The following is a 22,432-nucleotide window of genomic DNA, read 5'->3' as shown; positions in this document are numbered from 1 at the left end:
ACCCCCAAGTTGCAGCAATCCTCCTGCTTCTGCCAGAAGTGATGAGTTACAAGCATATACGTACCACCATGCCCAACCTCCAATTAAAAAAAAAAAAAAAGGTTTTAACTTTGTTCTTAAAGAAAAAAAAAAAGATTTATTTTGAGCTGGGCATCGTGGAGCACCCCTTTAATCTCAACACTCTGTAGGCAGAGGTGGGCAGATCTATGTGACTTCAAGGCCAACCTGATCTACATAGTAAATTCCAGGATAGCCAGAGCTATGTAGAGAGATCCTGTCTCAAAAAACAAAAACCAACCAGCCAACCAAAAAAACCCAATAAATAAATAAATAAATAAATAAAAATTAAAAAATAAAAAGATTTATGTGTTGGAATATTTTGCTTGCATGTACGTGTATGTACTACATGCCTGGTAGTGATACCAGAAGAGGGTATTGAATTCCCTGGAACTGGAACTGGAGTTTTAGCTAGTTGTGAGCTACCGTGTGGGTGCTAGGAAATGAATCCAGGTCTTCTGGGAAGGCAACAAGTATCCTTAACCACTGAGCTCTTTCTCCAGCCTCTCCTCCTCCTCCTCCTCTCTTCCCCTGTAAATATTGGGGCTGGAAAGATGATTCAGTGGTTAAGGGCACTGGCTACTCTTCCAGCCAACCTGATTTAATTGCCAGCACCCACAAGGTGGCCTACAACCATCTGTCACTGCAGTCCCAGGGAATCCAACATCATCTTTTAGCCTCCATAGACACCGGACAGTCATATGATGCACATGGTGTATATATATGCAGACAAAATATCCATATGGATAAAATAAATAAAATTTGAAAAAATGTTATTATTGTGTCTGCATGATATGTGTGGAGGTGGTATGTGCCATGATGCACATGTGGAGGGGGTATGTGCCATGATGCACATGTGGAGGGGGTATGTGCCATGATGCACATGTGGAGGGGGTATGTGCCATGATGCACATGTGGAGGGGGTATGTGTCATGATGCACATGTGGAGGGGTGTGTGTCATGATGCACATGTGGAGGGGGTATGTGTCATGATGCACATGTGGAGGGGGTATGTGCCATGATGCACATGTGGAGGGGGTATGTGTCATGATGCACATGTGGAGGGGAGTATGTGTCATGATGCACATGTGGAGGGGAGTATGTGTCATGATGCACATGTGGAGGGGGTATGTGTCATGATGCACATGTGGAGGGGAGTATGTGCCATGATGCACATGTGGAGGGGGTATGTGTCATGCACATGTGTAGGGGGTATGTGTCATGATGCACATGTGGTAGGGGGTATGTGTCATGATGCACATGTGGAGGGGTATGTGTCATGATGCACATGTGGAGGGGGTATGTGTCATGATGCACATGTGGAGGGGGTATGTGCCATGATGCACATGTGGAGGGGGTGTGATGTGTCATGATGCACATGTGGAGGGGTATGTGTCATGATGCACATGTGTAGGGGTATGTGTCATGATGCACATGTGTAGGGGGTATGTGTCATGATGCACATGTGTAGGGGTGAGTGCCATGATGCACATGTGGAGGGGGTATGTGTCATGATGCACATGTGGAGGGGTATGTGTCATGATGCACATGTGGAGGGGGTATGTGTCATGATGCACATGTGGAGGGGGTATGTGTCATGATGCACATGTGGAGGGGTATGTGTCATGATGCACATGTGGAGGGGGTATGTGCCATGATGCACATGTGGAGGGGGTATGTTCATGATGCACATGTGAGGGGTAGTGCCATGATGCACATGTGGAGGGGTATGTGTCATGACACATGTGGAGGGGTATGTGTCATGCACATGTGGAGGGGGTATGTGTCATGATGCACATGTGTAGGGGTGAGTGCCATGATGCACATGTGGAGGGCAGAGGACAACTTAATGGGCTCAGTTCTTTCCTTCTGCCATGTAGGTTCTGGGTCCTCAGGCTTATGTGAAAAGTGCCTTTATTTTCGGAGACATTTTGCTAGCCTATTGCCTTGTTTTTATTTTTTAAATATATTTTTAATGTGTGTGGATAATTTTATCTGTATGTATATGCACCACATGTGCACCTGATGCCCACTGAGGCCAGAAGAGGGCACTAGATCCTTTAGAACTGGAGTTGCACACACTTGTGAGCTGCCACGTGGGTGCTGGGAATTGAACCCAGCTCCTCTGGAAGAGCAGCCAGTGCTCTTAACCACAGAGCTATCTCCAGCCTTTATTTTTTCTATCTTAAACAAAATTACTATGACTATCATTATTACTGTGTGTGCATTTGAGTGTATGTGCACATACATATGTGGGTGCCCCTGGAGGCCAAAGGGGAGTCAGACAGACTCTTGAGTCATAGACAGGGTGCTGGGATCCGAACTTTGGCCCTCATGATAGAACAGCAATCACTTTTAAGCACCAGACCATGTTCCCAGCCTGCTCATGTTGGGTTTTGAGATGGGATCTCACTCCGCTGGTTGCCCTGACTACAAACTCCTGCTATAGAAGTTGTGCCTCAGCTGTCCAAATACCAGACTGTAATATACTCCAGCATATACAGGCTATATTGTAGTCTTTTTCTTTCTCTCTTTTTTTTTTCCCTTTTGAGACAAGGTCTCATTATGTAGCATAGGCTAGTCTAGAAGTTACTGTATGGCCAAGCTGGCTTCAAACATGAAATCATCCTGCTTCAGTCTCTCAGAGTGCTAGGATTATAAATATGTGTCACTGTGTCTGGCTAGTCTTCAGAATTTTAATGGTTGTGTGGTATTTCATTGTTTGTTTTTGACACTCGTCACTTTATCCCTCATTTAAAAACTTTGTGTATTTTGAAATATTTATTTGGGTGTGCATGTGTGTGAGTGAGTGTTCTGGCTGCCATGCGGAGGTAAGAGCCGGAACACTGGCCCCTCACAGCGCCTCCGTCCCTCCACCATAGGCTTTGCTTGCCGAGCTGTCTCGCTGGCCCACATTTGAAAATCTAGGTTAGCTGCAAGTTTTGTTCTGTTCCGCTGCCTAGTACATCCTTGGAGAAAGCTTTGGCAGCCTCGGGTCTTCCTCGTTCTTCAGTGTACTCTGGTCTGGTCTGTCAGCTCCTATCTCTCTTTGGTAGCTCCTTTAACATCAGATCAGAACAGCTGAGCAGATTAGAGAGTGTTGACTCTGAGACAGTGAATCTGCTAGCTTCATTCTGGTAGATTTACATATCACATCAAGAGAACAGAAGAGAGAAATTACAGAATAAAGCATTTCTAAGATAAATCTTAATATGCCAGGTATCACATTAGTGTATGGGCTTTTAGTTCATAACATTTCTGGGTGGTAGGTAAATATTTTTCTCATTTACTAGACAAGGAAACTGAAATAAGGAAAGAAATTTGCCGATACTCATTCAAGTAGTCACTGGGAGTCACTGGTACCCAGGCCCGTGGTCCAGTCAACCTCTCCATGCAGACCTGCTGGGTACAGCCACTAGGAAACCTAGTGGGAAGGTTTCCAGAAGTAAACCAATGTATGCATATCTGACTACCCAGCCCTGTCCAGGACTCCAGCCTGCTACACCAAAGGAGGATTACAGGATATTGGAGTAGCAACTTGTTATAGCCCACTAGGTTTCCTAGTGGCTGTACCCACTAGGTCTGCATGGGAGGTTGATTGGACCACAGGCCTGGGTGCCAGGTGACTGTAACTAGCAAGGGGGTGGGCTTTTGCTCCACCCCTTGGCATTGTTAGAAATAGACCTTTGGAAGAATGCTCTGGGCCGGTGGATAAGGATCCAGACCCACCTGAGTTTATTCCGTGTTTTCTCTCCCTTCTCTGTGTCTAAGTCTCTTACTCCCCATTCCTCAAGAGTTCCTGGGGTAAATAAATGTGGGGGCTGGTCCCCCACAGCAACTCATATGGCAAGTAGGCTGCAGTCACTGGGACAGGAAATATGGAGGTGAGATGGAGCCTCAGCTAAACTGCAGTGATACTTTTTTGTTGTTGTTGATCTGTTTTGTTATACAATGTACATTTCTTTCCTTTGGCACATAATAAATTTACATTAACTTTTTAAAAAGTATTTATGTTTATATGTGTGTGTGTGCGTGTGTGTACAAGTGCCCAAGGAGGGCCAGGTGTGTCAGATCCCCTGGAACTGGCATTGCAAGCCATTGTGAGCTGCTCCATGTGGGTGCTGGGAGCCAAGTCCAGCTCCTCTGCAGGAGCAGTATGTACGCTTACTTAATCTCTCCAGTCCCATAGAATGAACTTAGGCAAAGTAGAGTTTAGCCATGTAGTTGCTACAGAGTCAGGGTACAGTCACTGACTGGTTTGTTATTCTTTCACACTTTTATCTGCTCTTCACCTCTGGTTACCACTGAGCTGTTCTCCATTCTATAATGTCCTATAATTCATATCAGTGGAGTTACATGGTGTGTGTAGCCTTTTGAGTCTTAGCATACTGCATTTCTGATAGGCTGCTCATTTATTGTTCTGATACAGTTTTGCTTTCAAAATGTGCCCTTATTATTTCCAACTCCAGTTCCAGTTCTGTAAACAGTGGTTTTCAGCTAAGACACGATTAAGTTACCGCTTCAGGTACCAAAGAAATCTCCAATAGATTTCCCTGGTGTCTCAGAGAAGGGAAACTAGAAACAATCACATATGACTTAGTTATCTCCCTGCCTCTTGCATGCAGAAAGCCACATGGAAAGCTTGCTACTGAGTGTGACCTTCGGCAGCTTGAAAACAGAACAGCTGTTAGCTTAAGGGAGTGGAAGGCATGAATGTTCTTGGCCAGTTGGCACTCTTCTCACGTGCTTTTCTGGAAAGGAAACAACAGGTGTGAATGAATAGGTGAGCACTCTTCCCTCTCCTCCTCCCCTAGCAGCCTTGGAAATTCACAGCTTTGCCTTTATTTTCTTGTGATGCTGTGGATTGAATCTGAGGGTTCTACATGTTACCCAGATACTGTACTACTGATCATATCCTCAGCTCCACCTCTGTATCTTTCTAAAAAGCTGTTTAAATATATACATAAAAAGATCATAAGTATGTGAATGTACTAAAATATTGCAGTGAATTGCCAACTCAAAACCATAAAATGCAAAACAACAAATTACCCCCCCCCAATAAAACCCCACAAAACACCAGAACCCTTCTTTAGTAAGTTTCATTTAAACACAGACTGCCTGTTGTCCCTTGCTTCCTCTCTTTTGTCCCAATGAAAGAGAAGGGGTGGAGTACTTTTTGTAGTAGCCAAGCAGCTACGCCAGAAAGCAGGTGTCTGAGAGCTGAGGGTGCCTTGTTCTTTGCCCCTTGCTGTTTGCTGTCATCTCTGAACCAGGGCTCTGTAACACTGGCCCCTCTCACCTGCCCTTCACCTCTACCTTCCTTCAACTGACCCTGTTCTGAAGTGCAGCTGTCACCGATTCTCCTTTGGTCAAGAATACATGTATGTTGAGGGCCAGCGAGATGACTCAGTGGATAAAGGTGCTTGCTGTCAAGCCTGAGGATTGAGTTGGAGCCCCAGAACCCAGGTAGTAGGAGAGCATCATCCTGCAAGGTGTCCTTTGACCTCCACACACACTCAGAAATAGCACCTAACAGTTGATCAGTCGGAGGATGCTTCATGTGACTCTGGAAAGAATTTGTAACCCTGTTTGGAAAGAAAGCAAGAAACTGTATTTGGTCAAAACTGAATTGGACACAAAAGAACATTCCTGAAGGTGGGAATGAATAGAACTTTCTAAGAGCAACTCAGATAACACAAAGCAGTATAGAGCCAAAAAATTGACTTCTGACCTTCAGCAGCTAGAGGAAGAAACGAAAGGGTTGTGGAAGCACACTTCACAATCTGGACTACTGGAAAAATGCAAAAGTGTGCAGACATGGTCAGATTTACATAACCGATTTTCCCCTATGGAATGTGTTTCTTACATGTGAGTTTTATTGATTTCCTTTTTTGGTGAAACATTCGTCTAGAAGCAACCTCCAATTCCTTTCCATTGTTTGCAGTAGAGTACTTGGGCATCAAGTGGGCCGCTTAGCCTGAGTGTGGTTGGGTAGCTGTCCCAGGGTCGCATCGAGTGTGACCACCTCCATATACAGACTGGTCAACAGAAGAGAGGTAGGTTTGTGTGTGTGCAGAGCTGCTCAGGATCACCAGCTTATAGACTGAAGGTGGGTTAAGAGAAAAGGTCTTCCATTCTTCCAGGAAACCCATTCCCTGGTGGTCAGACTTTTCCTAGAGGACAGCTGGAAGTATGAAGTATGAAGAGACACATCGTGTTATGATCTTGTCCTCCCTGCTAAACTGGGATGCGGCTCACCTGCCCTATTACACACTACTACTCCAGAGAGTCAGTGTCTGAGTTTCTGACACTGTTCAGCTAAGAGATGCTACTAGTGATAATAATTCTTTATCCTTTTTAATTTTTATTTCTTTGTTTTCATTTCATGTGCATTGGTGTTTTGCCTGCACATATGTGTGAGGGTGTTGGATCCTCTGGAACTGAGTTACAGACAGATATGAGCTGCCATGTGGGTGCTGGGAATTGAACCTGGGTCCTCTGGAAGAGCAGCCAGTGCTCTTAACCACTGAGCCATCTTTCCATCCCCAATAATATTTTTTTAATACTTGGCTTTGGCTTTGTTCCCCTCCCCCATTTTTAAAAGCTAAATCATGACCAACCATTTCATAAGCCAGCACATGTGCCATACACCAACACGTTTACACATCTCATTTTCAGTCTTTTTGTTTGTTCTTAAATTTTCCTAAGCTCCTAAAAAAAGTTGCTGCAGTGATACTTGTTTAATTTCTTTTTCTTTCACCTTGTTGATTCTAAGATATTTTGTTTTGTTTTTTGAGATAGGGTTTTTCTGTGAAACTTTGTACTTTTCCTGGATCTCACTCTGTAGACCAGGCTGGCTTCAAACTCAGAGATCCGCCTGCCTCTGCCTCCGCCTCCTGAGTGCTAGGATTAAAGGTGTACACCACCACCACCTGGCGATTCTGAGATTTTTTTGTTTGCTTTGAAACAGGGTCCTATAGTCCAGGCTGACCTGGCATTCCTCTTCCTCATCCTCGTGTCAGATTATAGGCGTGAACCATATACATGGCTCAAACTATTCTTTTATATATTTGTAGTAATGTGGTATGAGATGCCAAGTACTATATGAATATATCCTTAATTGCCGTGTTCCTCATATATGAAAAATAGCGCTGGGTGGTGGTGGCGCACGCCTTTAGTCCCAGCACTCGGGAGGCAGAGGCAGGCGGATCTCTGTGAGTTCGAGGCCAGCCTGGTCTACCAAGTGAGTTCCAGGAAAGGCGCAAAGCTACACAGAGAAACCCTGCCTCGAAAAAAAACAAAAAAAAAAAAAAAAAAAGAAAAATAGAACAGTTATAATTATTGAAATGAAATGAATTAAAAGTCAATACTTAAGTCACGTTAGCCACATGTAAAGTGCTCACTATCCTCATGTGACCATGGGCTACTTTACTGGACATTTGTTTCTGTCAGAAATTCAGTTGGTTAACACTGCTCTGCACTATTTTTTTCCCTCTGTTTGCCATTAAACTAAAGATGGCTTATATTAATATACTTTCTAGTAATTAGTAACTTTGAGATTTTTGTGCTTGTTTTAAGATAGGGTCTTGCTGTACAGTCCAGGGCAGTCTTGATCTTCTTTCCTCAGCCTATTCCTGTATAGCCAACTTTGACTCACTAGAGTAGCATTCCTTTGTTCTTCTGTAATTATAGAGATAGTACCACCCTTTGGAATTGCCTTCCTGAACACCATTATAAGATTATTCAAGAAGTGACTAAAGTCACCCATTCTACCAACCTGTTGAGCCTCAAGATTATTTCTGGTTTTGTATAAGCATGTCATATAAGCTAGCTTTTCAGCTTTATTATTTTTAGGTGATCCAGTTATTATGGTTATAATTATGCAGTAGATCTCAGAAGTTGCAAGAGAGAAAACCCCTAGAACAATGGTTCTCAACCCATGGGTCATGCCCCCTTGGGGGTCGAGTATCAGATATCCTGCATATCAGATATTTACCTTACAATTCATAACAGTAGCAAAATTACAGTTATGAAGTGGCAATGAACATAATTTAATGGTTGTGGTCACCATAACACGAGGCACTGTATTAAAGGGTCGCCGAGATAGGAAGGCTGAGAAGCACTGCCCTAGAAGGTACTTATTTCAGTGTACATCTCTGAGGCATCGTGTAAGCCTAAGGATGCTATTTACTGCATCCTTCTCGGTTTTAAATGGACTAAGAAGACAAGCTGGTTTTAAACAATTTCTTACTACAGATATGACTTTTCCAGGGGAGTTATATGTATAATTATAGGAAAGGGAAATTCAAGAAAACGATAGTATGATTTTAAGTAAGTTATAAGCATAATTTTAGGAAATATAATTAAAGTATTGTGATCAAGCATTTAGAAAATTCAGATGTAGTAGTGATCTTAATCTTTTGTTAGAAAATAGTTCCAGCACTTGGGAGGCAGAGGCAGATGGATCTCTGTGAGTTCGAGGCCAGGCTGGTCTATAGAGTGAGTTCCAGGACAGCCAGGGCTATGCAGAGAAACCCTGTCTCGAAAAACCAAAAGAAGAAAACAGTTAAATTTGAAGGTGTACACAGCAGGAAATACCTTTTACCTGATTGTGAAATACCAATCTAAAAGTTGATTACATATTTTTTCAGACTTTCCAATGTGTATTAAGTACAAACATGTTTAGTTTATATTAGTGAGATTATATACATAGAATGATTTTAAGATTATTTTGCTGAATATATAGCGAATATATATATTTTTTGTATCTGATCCATACTTTTATTACTGATTTTTTTTTACTTTTAACTTTTACAGATTATGTGGTAGGAAATCTGAAATATAATTATCTTCTTCTGTGAAGATGAAACGTGCTTATAGTGAATGAGCATTAGCATGGTTAATGACCTGTAGTGGTTGCTCAGTAAAGGGTTGTTTCTGTTGGAATATTCGAGAAGGCCATGCAACACAATCCGGTTGTTTTGTTTGTGTGTTGAGACTCAGTAAATCCCACAGACGACAGTGCTGTAAGTCTTTTCTGTGTGAAACAAGTCTGTTTGTGCTTCAAGGGCTAGCAAGATGGCTCAGCAGTTAACACACTTGCTCTTCCGGAATTCTGGCTTCAGTTTCTAGTGCTCCCATGGTGGCTCACAACTCTAGTTCCAGAGGATCTCATGCCCTCTTCTGACCTATGCAGGCAGGCATGTGGTGCACGGAACATACATGCAGGCAAAACAGTCACACACATTATAAATAAATGAATTAAAAACCCAAAACATGTCTTTGCTTCAAGAAGTGGCTACAGCAAGACTTACATGCTTTACTTAGACTATATAGAATTTTATGTACTGCAGAATTGCACCGTGACACTTTCAGAGGCTTAGAACAAAGTTATAGAAGTGTAGTTTCCTTGTTAACTTTGAAGATGTGTTGAGTGAATGAATGCTGGGATTGGAAAGTGCACGGAGGGGTGAAATGCCTGTGATGTATAGATCACATACAATCATAATATGTTTCATATATTATGTGTCGTAATACAGTTACCTGTAGTTCTGAGAATACAGGAACTGAGTCTGGAGCTGATTGTTTACTTGTTAGGCCTTACTTTGAAGCAGGATTACTATTTGCTCTTCAGCATCTCATGTGTAGGTCTGGTTTGTTTTTTTCTTTCCTGAAAAAGGCTGTAGAATTCTGTTTTGGGGTGGGTCAGTTAAGAAGGTGCATTTGGGTCCCCCCCCCCCCCCGACTTGTTTTTTCACTGAGAGGACAGCGAGGCCCCTGCTGAGAAGCACTGTGGCAGCAGTCACAGCTGAGGCTTTGTTCAGAGGTGATGCTGGGCTCCACAGACATTGATTTCAGGATTCCAGGAATTTGTAAATTATAAGGTTGCGTTAGTAATTAACATGGCTCTGTTCAGTCTGTTCATCTTTGGTAGCAGTTTGTTCTCGTGGAAGAACAAGCTTGAGAAAGAATAGTGTATGGAAATGAAAGTGTTCCCCTTGCACAACCTCCCCCTCCTGTGTGCGTGCGTGTGCACATGAGATATTGCTGGAAATTAAACCAAGATTTCATGTATGCTCAGCAGGTACTCTGACACTGAGCCATACCTCTAGAATATTCTTGAGTTTCAAATTGTTTGCTGTGTTATTTTATGATTTCTTTGAACTTTCATGGTTTTTTGTTGTTGTTGTTTGTTTTTTGAGACAGGGTTTTTCTGTAACTCTGTAACTCTGGCTGTCCTGGAACTCACAGGGATCCACCTGCCTCTGCCTCCTGAGTGCTGGGATTAAAGTCATATGCCACCACGCTGTGTTTGAACTTGCACCTTTTAAGAAAGGAAAATTACGTAAACCTTTTCAGGATATTGTTACACAAGTTACCATGGGCTGCAGAGGTTTTTTTTTTTTTTTTTTTTTTTTTAAAAAAAGGAGTGGTTGAGTTGGGAGCCTCCCTAAGGGGAGCTGAGTGTGGGGGTGGCTGGGTAGCAGCTGTGGCCCCAGATTAGGGGTGAAGACCCATAGTGAGCCTGCTGGAGGGAGCCAGAGAAATAGCTGCCTGTCTCTGTGCTCCCATCCTCTGGCTCCAGCCAGTGACAGCCTCTCCATCCCTGTTGGCTAAACCTAACTGAAGGCAGAGGGGAGAGAGTCGTGGGTTGTCTGTTCAGCCGCCTATGCTGAGTGAAGAAGGGAGGGGGGGTGTACTGGAAATAGACCTTCTTTCTGATAGTAATGTTCACATGAGCTATTGCAAATGAGTTCTCTTGTGGAACTTTTAATGAGAGAAACGTGTCTAGAACTATTACTAGTGTCAAACATAATGTCTTTGGGGACTAAAGAGATGACTCAGTGGCTAAGAGCACTTGCTGCTCTTGGAGAGGACTCAGATTTGATTCCCATCACCCACATGGTAGCTCACAACCATCCATAACTCCATTTCCAGAGGATCCAGCATCCTCTTGGGTATCAGTCACATACGTGGCATACATATGTACATGTGGGCAAATACTCTTACATATACAATAAATAATTTTTTAAAACTTTTAAGGAACATCTATATCCTTTAGATATTAAGGAAAGAATTGCTTGCCTCATCAAAATTTGTTTAGAGAAGACTCTTCCTGTAATACTGACTTGATCATGTAACTCTCCATCACTCCCTTAAAATATTACCATTACAAATAATCTCTATAGCAAATTAAGGATCTTTTAAGAAATTTATTTTTTGAGACAGGTTCTCCTCATCCTGGCTGACCTGGAACTCACTGTGTAGATCAGGATGGCCTTGAATTTACAGAGACCCTTCCATGCTTCTTCCAGGGTGCTGGGATTAAAGGTGTGCTCTGCACATCCCAGAAAAAATACTTATTTTTAAGATAAATCTTATTGTTTAGCCCAGGCTGGCCTTGAACTCATGATTCTTCTGCCTTAGCTCCTTAAATTCTGGGAACTGTAGGCACATGCCACTACGTACAAATTCAGAGGGATGACTCTGCCCCTTGCCCCCTCTCTCTCCGTCTCCCCGTAACATGTAACCTTTATGAGCAGTGGGAAGTCACTGTACTGTACCTTGAAGAAAAGGATGTTTTTATGGTACCAGCTCACACAGCAGACATGAAAGGAGGGGGGAGACATGTTGAGCAGAAGTTTCAGTGGGAGGAGGGCGGTGAGGGGGTGGGTGACTGAAACCCATTGTATACATGCTGAAACTGTCAGAGGATAGAAAGTCATTTTCAGAAAGGAACAGTGTCGAGTTAATGGCCTGCCCTTCCGCATTGTCTCTTCTGAATCCTCGGTCTCCTTCATGTGGGCGTTTGACAGTCTGCATTTACCTAGATAGCTGGCTCTTCCAGAATCTTCCGCCGCACTTCCAGCTTCGGCTTTCGTAGTCTAGCATTGTCCTTTTCTAGGGTTGGTGTTTTCAGAGAAGGTTAACACGTGCTGCTGAACAAGGAGACACATCCCCTGCCCACTGGGGTGCGGCCGTTCTTCCTCCTTTGAGAATCTCTCTTCATCGTTTTATGAGGACCGTTAGTTCTCAACTGATCGCTCTGTTATTCTTGACCTTATGCTTTCTCTGATAACTGTTTTATCCTCTTTAAGTTAAAATTTCGAATGCTTACCCATCTCTATCCTGAATTTTCTTTATTTAGCTCTTTAATAAAATTTTATTCAGTTCTAACTATGTCCCTGATCCAAAGGGCACAATAATAGTAGAAATAGTACCCGCTTTCAGAGTTGCCGAAAGATGTGTAAAAAAGCAAGGTAATTGTTCACAGTGTCATGGGACAGGTGAGGGGAGGGGAGGAGGAGCTCTCACCAGTAGAAGACGGAGACTCTGTGAAGACACCCAGTGTTTTGAATTATTGTGGGGGGCGGGGGAGACTAGCCTGCACGGGCAGGGAAACATGCTGGGCAGATGCATGCCATGCCGCACAGCAGCAGTAGCGGCCAGTGATTCACAACCCAGCGCTGCGTCCACGTGGAGAGGTTATGATAATAGAGAGATGAAGAGAAAGATAGGAAAGAGAGAGACAGAGAAAGAGAGAGAAGAGAGAGAGAGAGAGAGAGGTTGGGGATGCCCACCTCCTGGGAGGAAAAGCAGAAGAGAGAGGGAGGGAGGAAGGGGAAGAGTTTTTCCTTAGAATGAGGCTTTTCCGTGAGGACGCAGGGCGGAGCCAAGGGGTGGGATCCCAAAGGGTGGATCAGAATATTATCCCCCAGGGTTTCAAAAGCAGAGTAGTTCAGTGTGATGGGAGCCTTCAGGGCTGTGAGAAGAGAGGGAGACGAGGCCGACAGCCAGTAGGAAGTGAGGGAGAACCCAAACCCAAAGGCAGTAAGACTCTCAGGACTGAACTCATGGGCGTTCACCATGAAGAACTCGCGGGCGTTCACCATGAAGAACGTCCTTACAACTTCACGTTTCACCGTAGGGCGACCGTTCTCTTCTCCAGACTCTGAAGTGTCGCCTTCAAGTCTGCCTCCGCAGTGTGAGCAGCCTTCAGGATGTGTCGTCCTGTATCCACAACGTCATTCCTTTTCTGTGTTCCTAGTTGACACCATCACTCAACTTCTGAATCATTTCAGAGTTGTGTTAAATATTTCCTCCTCTGTCCTCTCTCACTGCTTTAGATGTTCATTTCTAAAATAATTATTTTACTGTACTACTGACTTTGACCAAAAGAAGACTGATTTTTATTTCCTAAAAGGTAAATTCTTTCTTAGACCAGTGTTTTAAACTCAAAATCCTTTAATAAACACAACCCGATGCCCTCATACTGGCATTAAAACCTCAAACTTGGAGAATTCAGAGATAATTAGCAGCAAAGATGTTCCTCTAACTGTGAGGTTCCACCATGAACAGATGTATTTACTGAACAAGCATTTTTGAGAAGGACAGACCTACTGCCTCCAGTCTGTCTGTCTTCCTCGACACAGTTCTAACCTTTTACTGCAGCAGGATCCCTTGGATCCATAGGAGAACGCGTGCACACTGTCTGGGGGAGCAGCCGGGATTAGAACCCCGGCTGTCTCCAGGACACCATTCTTCACTTCTTTAAACATAGTCAGTAACTAGTAAGCAGTGGGGCCCCTCACAGAGTCGAGATAAGGATTGAGTTCATCCGTGTCGCCCGGTGCTCTGCATGTGTGAGCATGAAGTGTGCAGAAGTTGTCTTGATGGGATGGACCCCTTGTCCATTTCCTCCGCTCTTGTTGCTGCTGTTCTGGTGGCTCTGGTGCTGCCCTTGCTGCCTCCTGGGCCTCCTTCTGCTCCCCCCTGGGCCTCCTCCTGCTCCCCCCTGGGCCTCCTCCTGCCCCCTGGGCCTCCTCCTGCCCCTGGGCCTCCTGCTGCCCCCCCTCCCCTCTGGGCCTCCTGCTCCCCCTCCTGCTCCCCCCTGCTCCCCCCTCCTGCTCTCCCCCCCTGGGCCTCCTCCTGCCCCCTGGGCCTCCTCCCGCTCCCCCTGGGCCTCCTGCTCCCCCTCCTTCTCCCCCCTGCTCCCCCCCTCTCCCCCCTGGGCCTCCTCCTGCCCCCTGGGCCTCCTGTTCCACCTGTTTGCCGCCTCCCCTTTGATGATCTTTTCTGATGATCTCAGTTTATGTCAATCTCTGAATTTCTATTGTTACTTTTATACCATATAATCATATTTCTGTTTTTTATGATATATTTCTGCTTCTTATTTCTTTTTGGATGTGTGTGCAATAATAATAGTTACTAGAATTACTATCATAGTCAAGATCCAGAACATTTTGTTACTCTCTCCCTTGAAAAAAGTCTGTGTTGGTATTTCTTTTTAAACAAGCTCTCAGAGGTCCGTTCTGTTTTTACACATACAGCCAAGATCTTGAGCCTGTTTTTTGCACAAATTAGTTTTCTGTACCCGGCCTAGTCTAGTGTTGCCTATATAATGAGGGAGCAGATGTGTGGGTGTTTGAGTTGTATAAAGCAAAGCCTGAGTCAGTGTAAATTTGAACATGTTTGGAAACTGCCAGCCAGGTGACATGGCCTGGCCAGTAGACCTGGCTACTTGGGAGGCTGAGGCACATTAAAGTTTAACACTATGGCATGTTAAAGTAGTTTTGGAGCCCTGCCAAGAATAATAAAGCCATTTTTTGTTTGCCTTGGGGAACAAGGGCTTGTTCCTTTCTGTTTTTATTATCAAATATACTTGTTCCCCCCCCCCAACTTTATTCTAATGTGAAACAAAGTTTTCCTTTTTTGTCCTTCAAATATTATGATGCTATTACTAAATTCGTTTGTTAGTTTGTTTTTTTCCTTAAACTTATTTAGGATATTAATCTGTTAAATAGAAATTAATTATAGAATGTAAAAATAGAAAACTTGCTGATGTTCTCAGCTTTATTTTTCTACACATCGATTTTGCTCTTTGCCCTGGTGGCTTCTTTCCTGATTGTACCTAAGGTGAGAGGTCAACGCAGGCAAGAGGATCAGTGTTTTGTATGCGCAGCTGCTACGTGGTCTCATTAACCCTTCCACTGCGTATCAGAGAATATTGATCTTTCTCCACAAAAGGTGGAGCTGAGATTTACATCCCATAACCCCTCCTCCCTAAAGAAGTGAACTGAATGTAATTATATGTGTCTTTTCTTCCCTTCCCCAACAGCTTCCATGCCCATGGCTGTTCTAAATTTGGGCCACATATATCCATTTCAGAGAGGCTTTTTCTGTACTGACAACAGCATCCAGTATCCATACCATGACAGTACCGTCAGAAGCGTTATACTCATCATAGTGGGGCTTGGCTTACCCATCTCCTCTGTAAGTAAATGACCAAGCAGGTAGTGATGGGTTCTCGCGCTGGAGGTTGGCTGAAGTGACGGCACTGGGTGGGGGTAAATTTAAGCCCTACTTTTATTAGTGTTACTATGGGAAACGGTTGCTGAAGGAAAGAATTCCACTGTTTATTCTTGGAGCATCGCGCTTTTCCAGTCAAAGGTGTATGCTACTTAAAACAGCTTGAAGACATTGGACCAACTCTTCTCAGGAAGAGATTGTAAGTGAAGTCTGCAGATTACATGAAGACCATCACTATTTTAAAGTTGTGGTATTTGAGATCACCAAGTTCTAGGATTAGGTTTTAGTGTTTTAGGTTACTGGAAACTTCCACCCCATGTTAGCATTCACAAACTGAGTTAAGACGGCCACTGGGGATGTTGTGCCTACTTGCTTTCTTCTTGGTCCTGATTCCTAAGCCTTGCCGCCGTCTGTGTCTGTCTGAGATGGGTCTCATGTAGTCCATGCTGGTTTGAGACTTCTGGTCCTGTTTCTGTTAACCAAGTCCTAGGATTTCAGGCAAATGTCTTTTTTGTTTGTTTGTTTGTTTTTTTGGCTTTTTCGAGACAGGACTTCTCTGTGTAGCTTTGTGCCTTTCCTGGGACTCACTTGGTAGCCCAGGCTGGCCTCGAACTCACAGAGATCCGCCTGCCTCTGCCTCCTGAGTGCTAGGATTAAAGGCGTGCGCCACCACCGCCCGGCTCTTTCCTGGTTTTTAATAAGTTGTTTTGTTTTTTTTAGCAGTTCATGAATCTGAACTACGTTTGTCTTTTTCATTGTAAGTTTTCTTCTTCCCTGAATAGTTTTCAGAATAGTTTTCCAGTGGATGAATGGCCTTGAATTTTATTATATTTCAAGATACATACTTCTGTATACTTCAAATATGAGTTAACAACTTTATAATAAAAAGAATGAAAAAATGGTATTAAATTTTAGGAGATACTTTTCCCTAAGAAGCAAGTACCACCACAACTAGCATTATTCAGTTGTGGCACCAGGATTGTGTAGCTGAAGTTTTTTCTAGTCCTGCCCAGCCCCACAGACACTGCAACCACTTATAAAATAATCACTCAGAAGCTTATATTAATTAAACTGCACGGCCATTAGCTCAGGCCTACCACTGACTAGCTCTTACACTTAGACTCAGACCTTTTTTGTTAATCTATATGTCGCCACGCATTCTGTGGCTTTACATGTTGCTCCCTGGATGGCAGGCTGGCATCTCCTCACTCAGCCTTCCTGTTCCCAGAATTCTCCTCTCTCTTTGTCCCACCTCTACTTCCTGCCTGGCTCCTGGCCAATCAGTACTTGATTTATTAGCCAATCAGAGCAATCCATTCCGAGCACCCAGAACATCCCCCAGGAGGATTGTGAACTGTGTGGAGGGAAGCTGACAGAACTGTCACTTACATGCCAATCAACAGTGCCACTGTGCTTGGATGGAGTGCAAGGTGTCTGTTGTAGTTATGATTTTAAGTAACTGTTGCTAGATCAAATTTTTATAAACTGTTCAGTATCGTGTGAGGCTCAGGATGTTAACTTTCAATTGCAGGGTTTGGTACATTTCACCTTTTTCTTAAAACTTAATTACAGAAATATAATAATTTATGAATTGAACAAAACTTCTAAAGTAGATCAACAAAAAAGCAGTAACCTTTAGTCTACTGCCTGATGAAAACTAGTAACATTTCAGTACAATTTAGTGCAGCAGCTTTTATTTCATTATGAGAATACTGCAGATTCAATTTTGTGCCCTTTTTATTTAACAAATATTTTTGAAATAAGTGATCACAATAAATACCCAAATATTAGGCAGTTGAAACAAAGACCAATAAGACTAAGGTATGTATTTTCTTTAAAGTAGTGAGAAAAACTTGGTATGAACCTTTGAGTTCTTGGTATGAATTCTTGGGAGTTTGTTGTTAGAACTCGCTTGGAAAAACATGTTAATTCGAACTTAGGAAACTGGAAGAAGTCATATTTAGCTAATTAATGTGATCTAGTTAGTGTGATGATGGCTGTGAACTAATGCAAAAGGACTTCTTTATAATTTCTAGGATAGATTTGTTCTAATAATTTATGCATAATATTTCATATAGAAGATACTTTGTTTTTACATACATGGATTATTTATGTTTGACATATGTACATATCGAGACAGGGTAGCTTTGCGCCTTTCTGGAGCTCATTGGTAGCAGGCTGGCCTCGAACTCACAAAGATCCGCCTGCCTAAGTGCTGGGATTAAAGGCGTGCGCCACCACGCCCGGATACATATCTTATATAACTTAATGAGTAATAAGATTTTAGATGGTAAAAAATTTGCATTTTGAAAGTGACTCTTTTTTTCTTTTTAATTGTTAAAAAGAAACCCAAGTGTGGTGGGCAATGTGCTGTTTGGATACCAGCTTCCATGTGTTCTAGTTTCCACTCTGGTGGTGTGATAAAATACTCCGACCAGAAGCACCTTAGGGAAGGCAAGGGTTTAGGTGGCTTACACTGCTAGGTCGCAATCCATCATTGAGGGGAGTCGGGCAGGACTCAAGCAAGAGTTTAACAGAGACCGTGGAGGAACGCTATTTGCCTCGCTAGCTTTCTGGTACAGCGCAGGCGCACCCAGGAAATGATGTTGTCTGCAGAGGGCTGGACCCTCCTACACCCGCCCTACAGACATGTCCACAGGCCAGTCTGATCTGGGCAGTCCCTCACTTGAGACGCCCTTCTCAGGTGTCCCCTGGCTGGGCCAGCTTGACAGAGCTATCTAGGACAACAGGAGAGTCTAGTCTTTCTTATTCCACTTTAGAAAAAGGGAAGTGAAGGCTTACGCATTCATAGTCATTCGCTTGTTTTCTTTTTTTTTAAATGTTATTTTGAAAACTAGCTGAGGAAGCTACAAACATTGCCTTTGTTTTTTTTAATTTAGGCCCTAGGAAATAGGCTGAATTTGTGATATTTGCTTTAAATGATAATGTTATTTTTAAAGACAGAGTCTCTTATATCTCCAGCTGGCTGCCATGTAGCTGAGGTAAAAGTTTTTTGGTCATTAAAAATAATTCTGCCCTTGGGTGTACAGCAGGGAAGGTTTAGGTAGATCCATGAGGAGAAGATTGGCGAACTGGACTTCATTAAAATAAGAAAGTTCTCTGAAAGACACTGTTAAGAAGTTGGTACAGATGGTGGTGGTGCACACCCTTAATCCCAGCACTTGGGAGGCAGAGACAGGCGGATCTCTGTGAGTTCAAGGCCATCCTGGTCTGTAGCGTGAGTTCCAGGAAAGGCGCAAAGCTACACAGAGAAACCCTGTCTCAAAAACACAGAAGGGGTCGGGGGAGGAGGGAAAAGAAAGAAGAAAGAAAGAGAGAGAGAAAGGGACACACAGACAGGTGTTCTGGAATGTTTTTCCCAACCCGATGGGGGACCACAGTTGAAGATCCACTGAGAACTTTAGAAGTCAGCACTGAGAAAACAACCCAGGCTGGGTGTAGACCTGGGCTTGGGAATCTAAAGCAGGAGGATCTCCAGTTCACGTGGTCGGTGAGGAGAGCTAAAAAATGAGGGTGAAGAGAAAGCAACCCAATTCAAAGTGGACAGGAGGTCTGAAGAGAAAACCTCACCTAGAGAAGATAGACCAATGGTAAATCAAACTGGGGTTCCACCGTGTCCCCCAGAATAATGAAAATTCAAGACTGATGATGCCAACTGCTGCAGAAAATGGTATAGCTACTTTGGAAGCCACTTCGGCAATTTCTTATGAAGTTAATTTAGTCTGACTGTAGGCTTCAGCAATTGTGCTCCTTCCTAAGCATTTACCCAAGAGTTGAAAACTTCTGTTCACATTAAAACAGAAACAACAACAAAACAACTGCACACAAATGTCTGAAGCACTTTTATTCATAATTGCTCAAACCTAAAACCAAGCAGGGTACCTTTGAGTAGTTGAATGGATGAATGAACTGTGGTGTTGGAGTATCTCACACATGGAATATTCATACCTGGTGACACATAAAAACTAGTGGGCGGGGGTGTAGCTTGGTGCTACAGCACTTCCCTAGCACGGGCAAGTCCTGGGTTGTGTCCTTAGGACTGCAAGAACAAAAAACACAATCCAAGGACATACGCCATCAAACCATGAAGAGCCACGGAAGAGCCCTACATGCATATTGCTGAAGACAAGAATGGCAGTCTGGAAAGGCTGTGCATTTTGTGATGTCCACCGTGATATTGTGGAAACGCAGGACTCCAGAGCTAGTGCAGAGACACACGTGGGGAGAGGAGAGGATAAAAGGAGCACCCAATGCAGGGGATGTTTAGGACAGAAACTATTCTGTGTGATACTGTGGTGGTTGTTGGTCCTGTGTATGCGTCAATGCACATAGAACTAAGAGCGAGCCCTAAAGGGAACCATGGGCTTTAGTTATTACCAGGGTGCTAATATGAAATGTGCTGGACCAGTGTAAGGTGTTTAGACGGCAAGCGTGAGTGCTGAGATTAGAGAGGGTGTGTATGGGAGCATTTTCTGCTCAGATTTAAATAAACACTTTAAGAAATAAAGTGAGGCTTAAAAACTGGTCGAACACCTGTCTGCCTCATGGAAAGTCCTAGGTTCTATCCCTACCACTACCAGCACACATGCATATACATATATACAGTGAATATTAATTTTAAAATATATTTTTAATATTCTGATAGTCTGATAAAATGTCAGTGTTTTGTTACAGAAAAGTAATAATTTTTACAAAATATGGTCAATATTATTAATTTCTAGGAGTAAGATTATCTGATAAGATATCAAATATATGTTTTAGAGTTTTGCACTATTTGTTAACTAATTAAAAATTACAATTATATTTATTTAGTGTGCATATGTGCTTGGTGCAGATGCTACAGTTAGCATGTAGAGGTTAGAGGACATCTTGGGAGAGTAGGTTGTCTCCTTCCACCTTGTGGGGTCAGGGATTGAACTAAAGTCGTCAGGCTTGGCAGCATGTACCTTTACCCACGTAGCCATCGAGCTGGCCCTGTTTATTGATTCATTTTAACGTAATATTTATTCCAGCTGCAGGCTGTTGGTTCTTTTATTCCCCGAGCCCACCCTCGAGGCTTCATGCTTTTTAGGAGAGCATTCTACCTCTAAACTATAGCTCCTGGACCTAATAGTCCTTCTGAAAGAGGAGTGGTTGGCAGCTTAATAACTGTATATACTGCTAATTCTAAAAATTAAAATTTGGAAAACATAGTGGCACTTAGAAATTAAGTTTTTAGCAAGTTTTGTGTTTTTACATTTGAACACTCCTGCCCCAGAGGACTATAATATTGTGACATTTATTTTAAAAAAAGGAAAAAAAAAAAAGGTGTTGCCACCTGTGATGGCACATACCTTTAAATTCCAGCACTCAGGTGGCAGAGACAGGTGGTTGGTTCTCTTTGAGATCAAGACCAGCTTGTCTCAAAAATTGAAGGGAAAAAGTGTGGGGGTTATTTAGAATGCATTTGATATATGTGGGTGGAATATTTATTTCTCTCCCGCCTGCCTGTTCCCAAATACCCCCGAGACTTAATATTACTTATAAATGCTCATCTGGGGTCGCTCAGGCTCATTACTGACTACCTTTTACACTTAAATTAACCCATAATTTTTGTCGATGTTTTGCTATGTGGCTTGGTACCTTTTCTCAATCCGACATTCTCATCCTGCTTCCTCTGTGTCTGGCTGGTGACTCCTGACTCCGCCCTTCCTCTTCCCAGAATTCTCCTAGTCTGGTTACCTATACTTCCTGCCTGGCTACTGGCCAATCAGCATCTTATTAAACTAATTCAAGTGACAAATCTGTACAGTGTACAAGAGCATTATCCCACAGCAGATATAAGAAGACATTACTATTCAAATGTTATACAATAGACCTCTACTACATTAAAATGATTTTTGGCTATCTGATAAGTAAGGTAAAAGGTTGAATTTGGAAGCATCTGTAGTGAAGATTTTCTCCAAATATAAACCCACAGTCTGAATCTAAAGCTCTGGGAACCAAAACTTTTAAAATTAATTCAATATTCTATAACTCATATGTCTTAGGCAACATCCCTCAGCAGAGTCTACGTTGGACCTCATAACCAGAAACAACAATATTTACCCAGTGAAACATGACTGGTTAAAGCAAATGGGGTGGAGTTTGTGGTGGCCCCATCATCTGTTCAAGTCAGGTTTGACGTGAGGCAGTTTGAGATTGAGTTTGGTGTCAGCTGTTTGGGAAGAGCTGAGGGGGCTGGTGAGAGGGATCAGGGGTGTAGGCACTTGCTGCCAGGCCTGAGGATCTTCCTTAGCCTGATTCGTTATTTCCTTTAACTACTTAAGATCCAAATCCCTTTTTTTTTTTTGGTTTTTCGAGACAGGGTTTCTCTGTGTAGCTTTGCGCCTTTCCTGGAACTCACTTGGTAGCCCAGGCTGGCCTCGAACTCACAAAGATCCGCCTGGCTCTGTCTCCCGAGTGCTGGGATTAAAGGCGTGCGCCACCACCACCCGGCCCCAAATCCCTTTTTATTGAGAAAGACTATGGCTAAAAGTTAATCATGGAGCCACTTAAATGAACCTACCCCTTGTGACTAGAGTGTAGGTTGTTGGGAGTCCCAGGGAGTCAAGATACAGAACACAGTGCTTTTGAATATCCTGGGGTATGAATATCGTGTCCCCAAAAGAATTTGTCTTAGGGTTTTTATTGCTGTGAAGAGACACCATGACCATGGCAACCCTTAGAAAGAAAACATTAGGTGGGGTGGCTCGTTTACTGTTTCAGAGGTTCAGTCCATTATGACAGGGAGCATGGCGGCATGCAGGCAGAGGGGGTGCTGGAGCTGAGAGTGCTACATCTTGCAAGCAACAGGAAGTTGACTAACAGACTGAGGGAAGCTTGAGCAAAAGAGACCTCAAAGCCCGCCCCCACAGTGACATACTTCCTCCAACAAGGCCACACCTCCTAATAGTACCACTTCCTCTAGGGGCCATTTCTTTCAAACCACCACAGCAGTCATTCATGAACGGTTTCAGTATTTTCCATAGCTAGAGATAGCTGATGTTGCACACACCACACTTTC

The 22,432-nt window shown here is 43.2% G+C and overlaps 1 protein-coding gene across 4 annotated transcripts in view; it reads left to right on the top strand.

The window, feature by feature from the left end:
• The window catches only part of Plpp1 (phospholipid phosphatase 1), a 66,296-nt gene that overhangs the window by 18,487 nt on the left and 25,377 nt on the right, over nucleotides 1-22,432 (top strand). For 2 of the 4 annotated variants that reach the window (XM_028884471.2, XM_037209434.1), the window contains exon 2: nucleotides 15,176-15,330. The exons of the other annotated variants lie outside the window; for them this stretch is intronic. In XM_028884471.2, the coding sequence (XP_028740304.1) occupies nucleotides 15,176-15,330 (155 nt within the window). The remainder of the gene's footprint in view (nucleotides 1-15,175; nucleotides 15,331-22,432) is intronic. 4 annotated transcript variants of the gene reach the window in all.

This window comes from Peromyscus leucopus, chromosome 11 (assembly GCF_004664715.2).
Source record: "Peromyscus leucopus breed LL Stock chromosome 11, UCI_PerLeu_2.1, whole genome shotgun sequence".
Taxonomy (NCBI): Eukaryota; Metazoa; Chordata; class Mammalia; order Rodentia; family Cricetidae; genus Peromyscus; species Peromyscus leucopus.
This window is presented reverse-complemented; position numbering and strand designations above follow the sequence as displayed.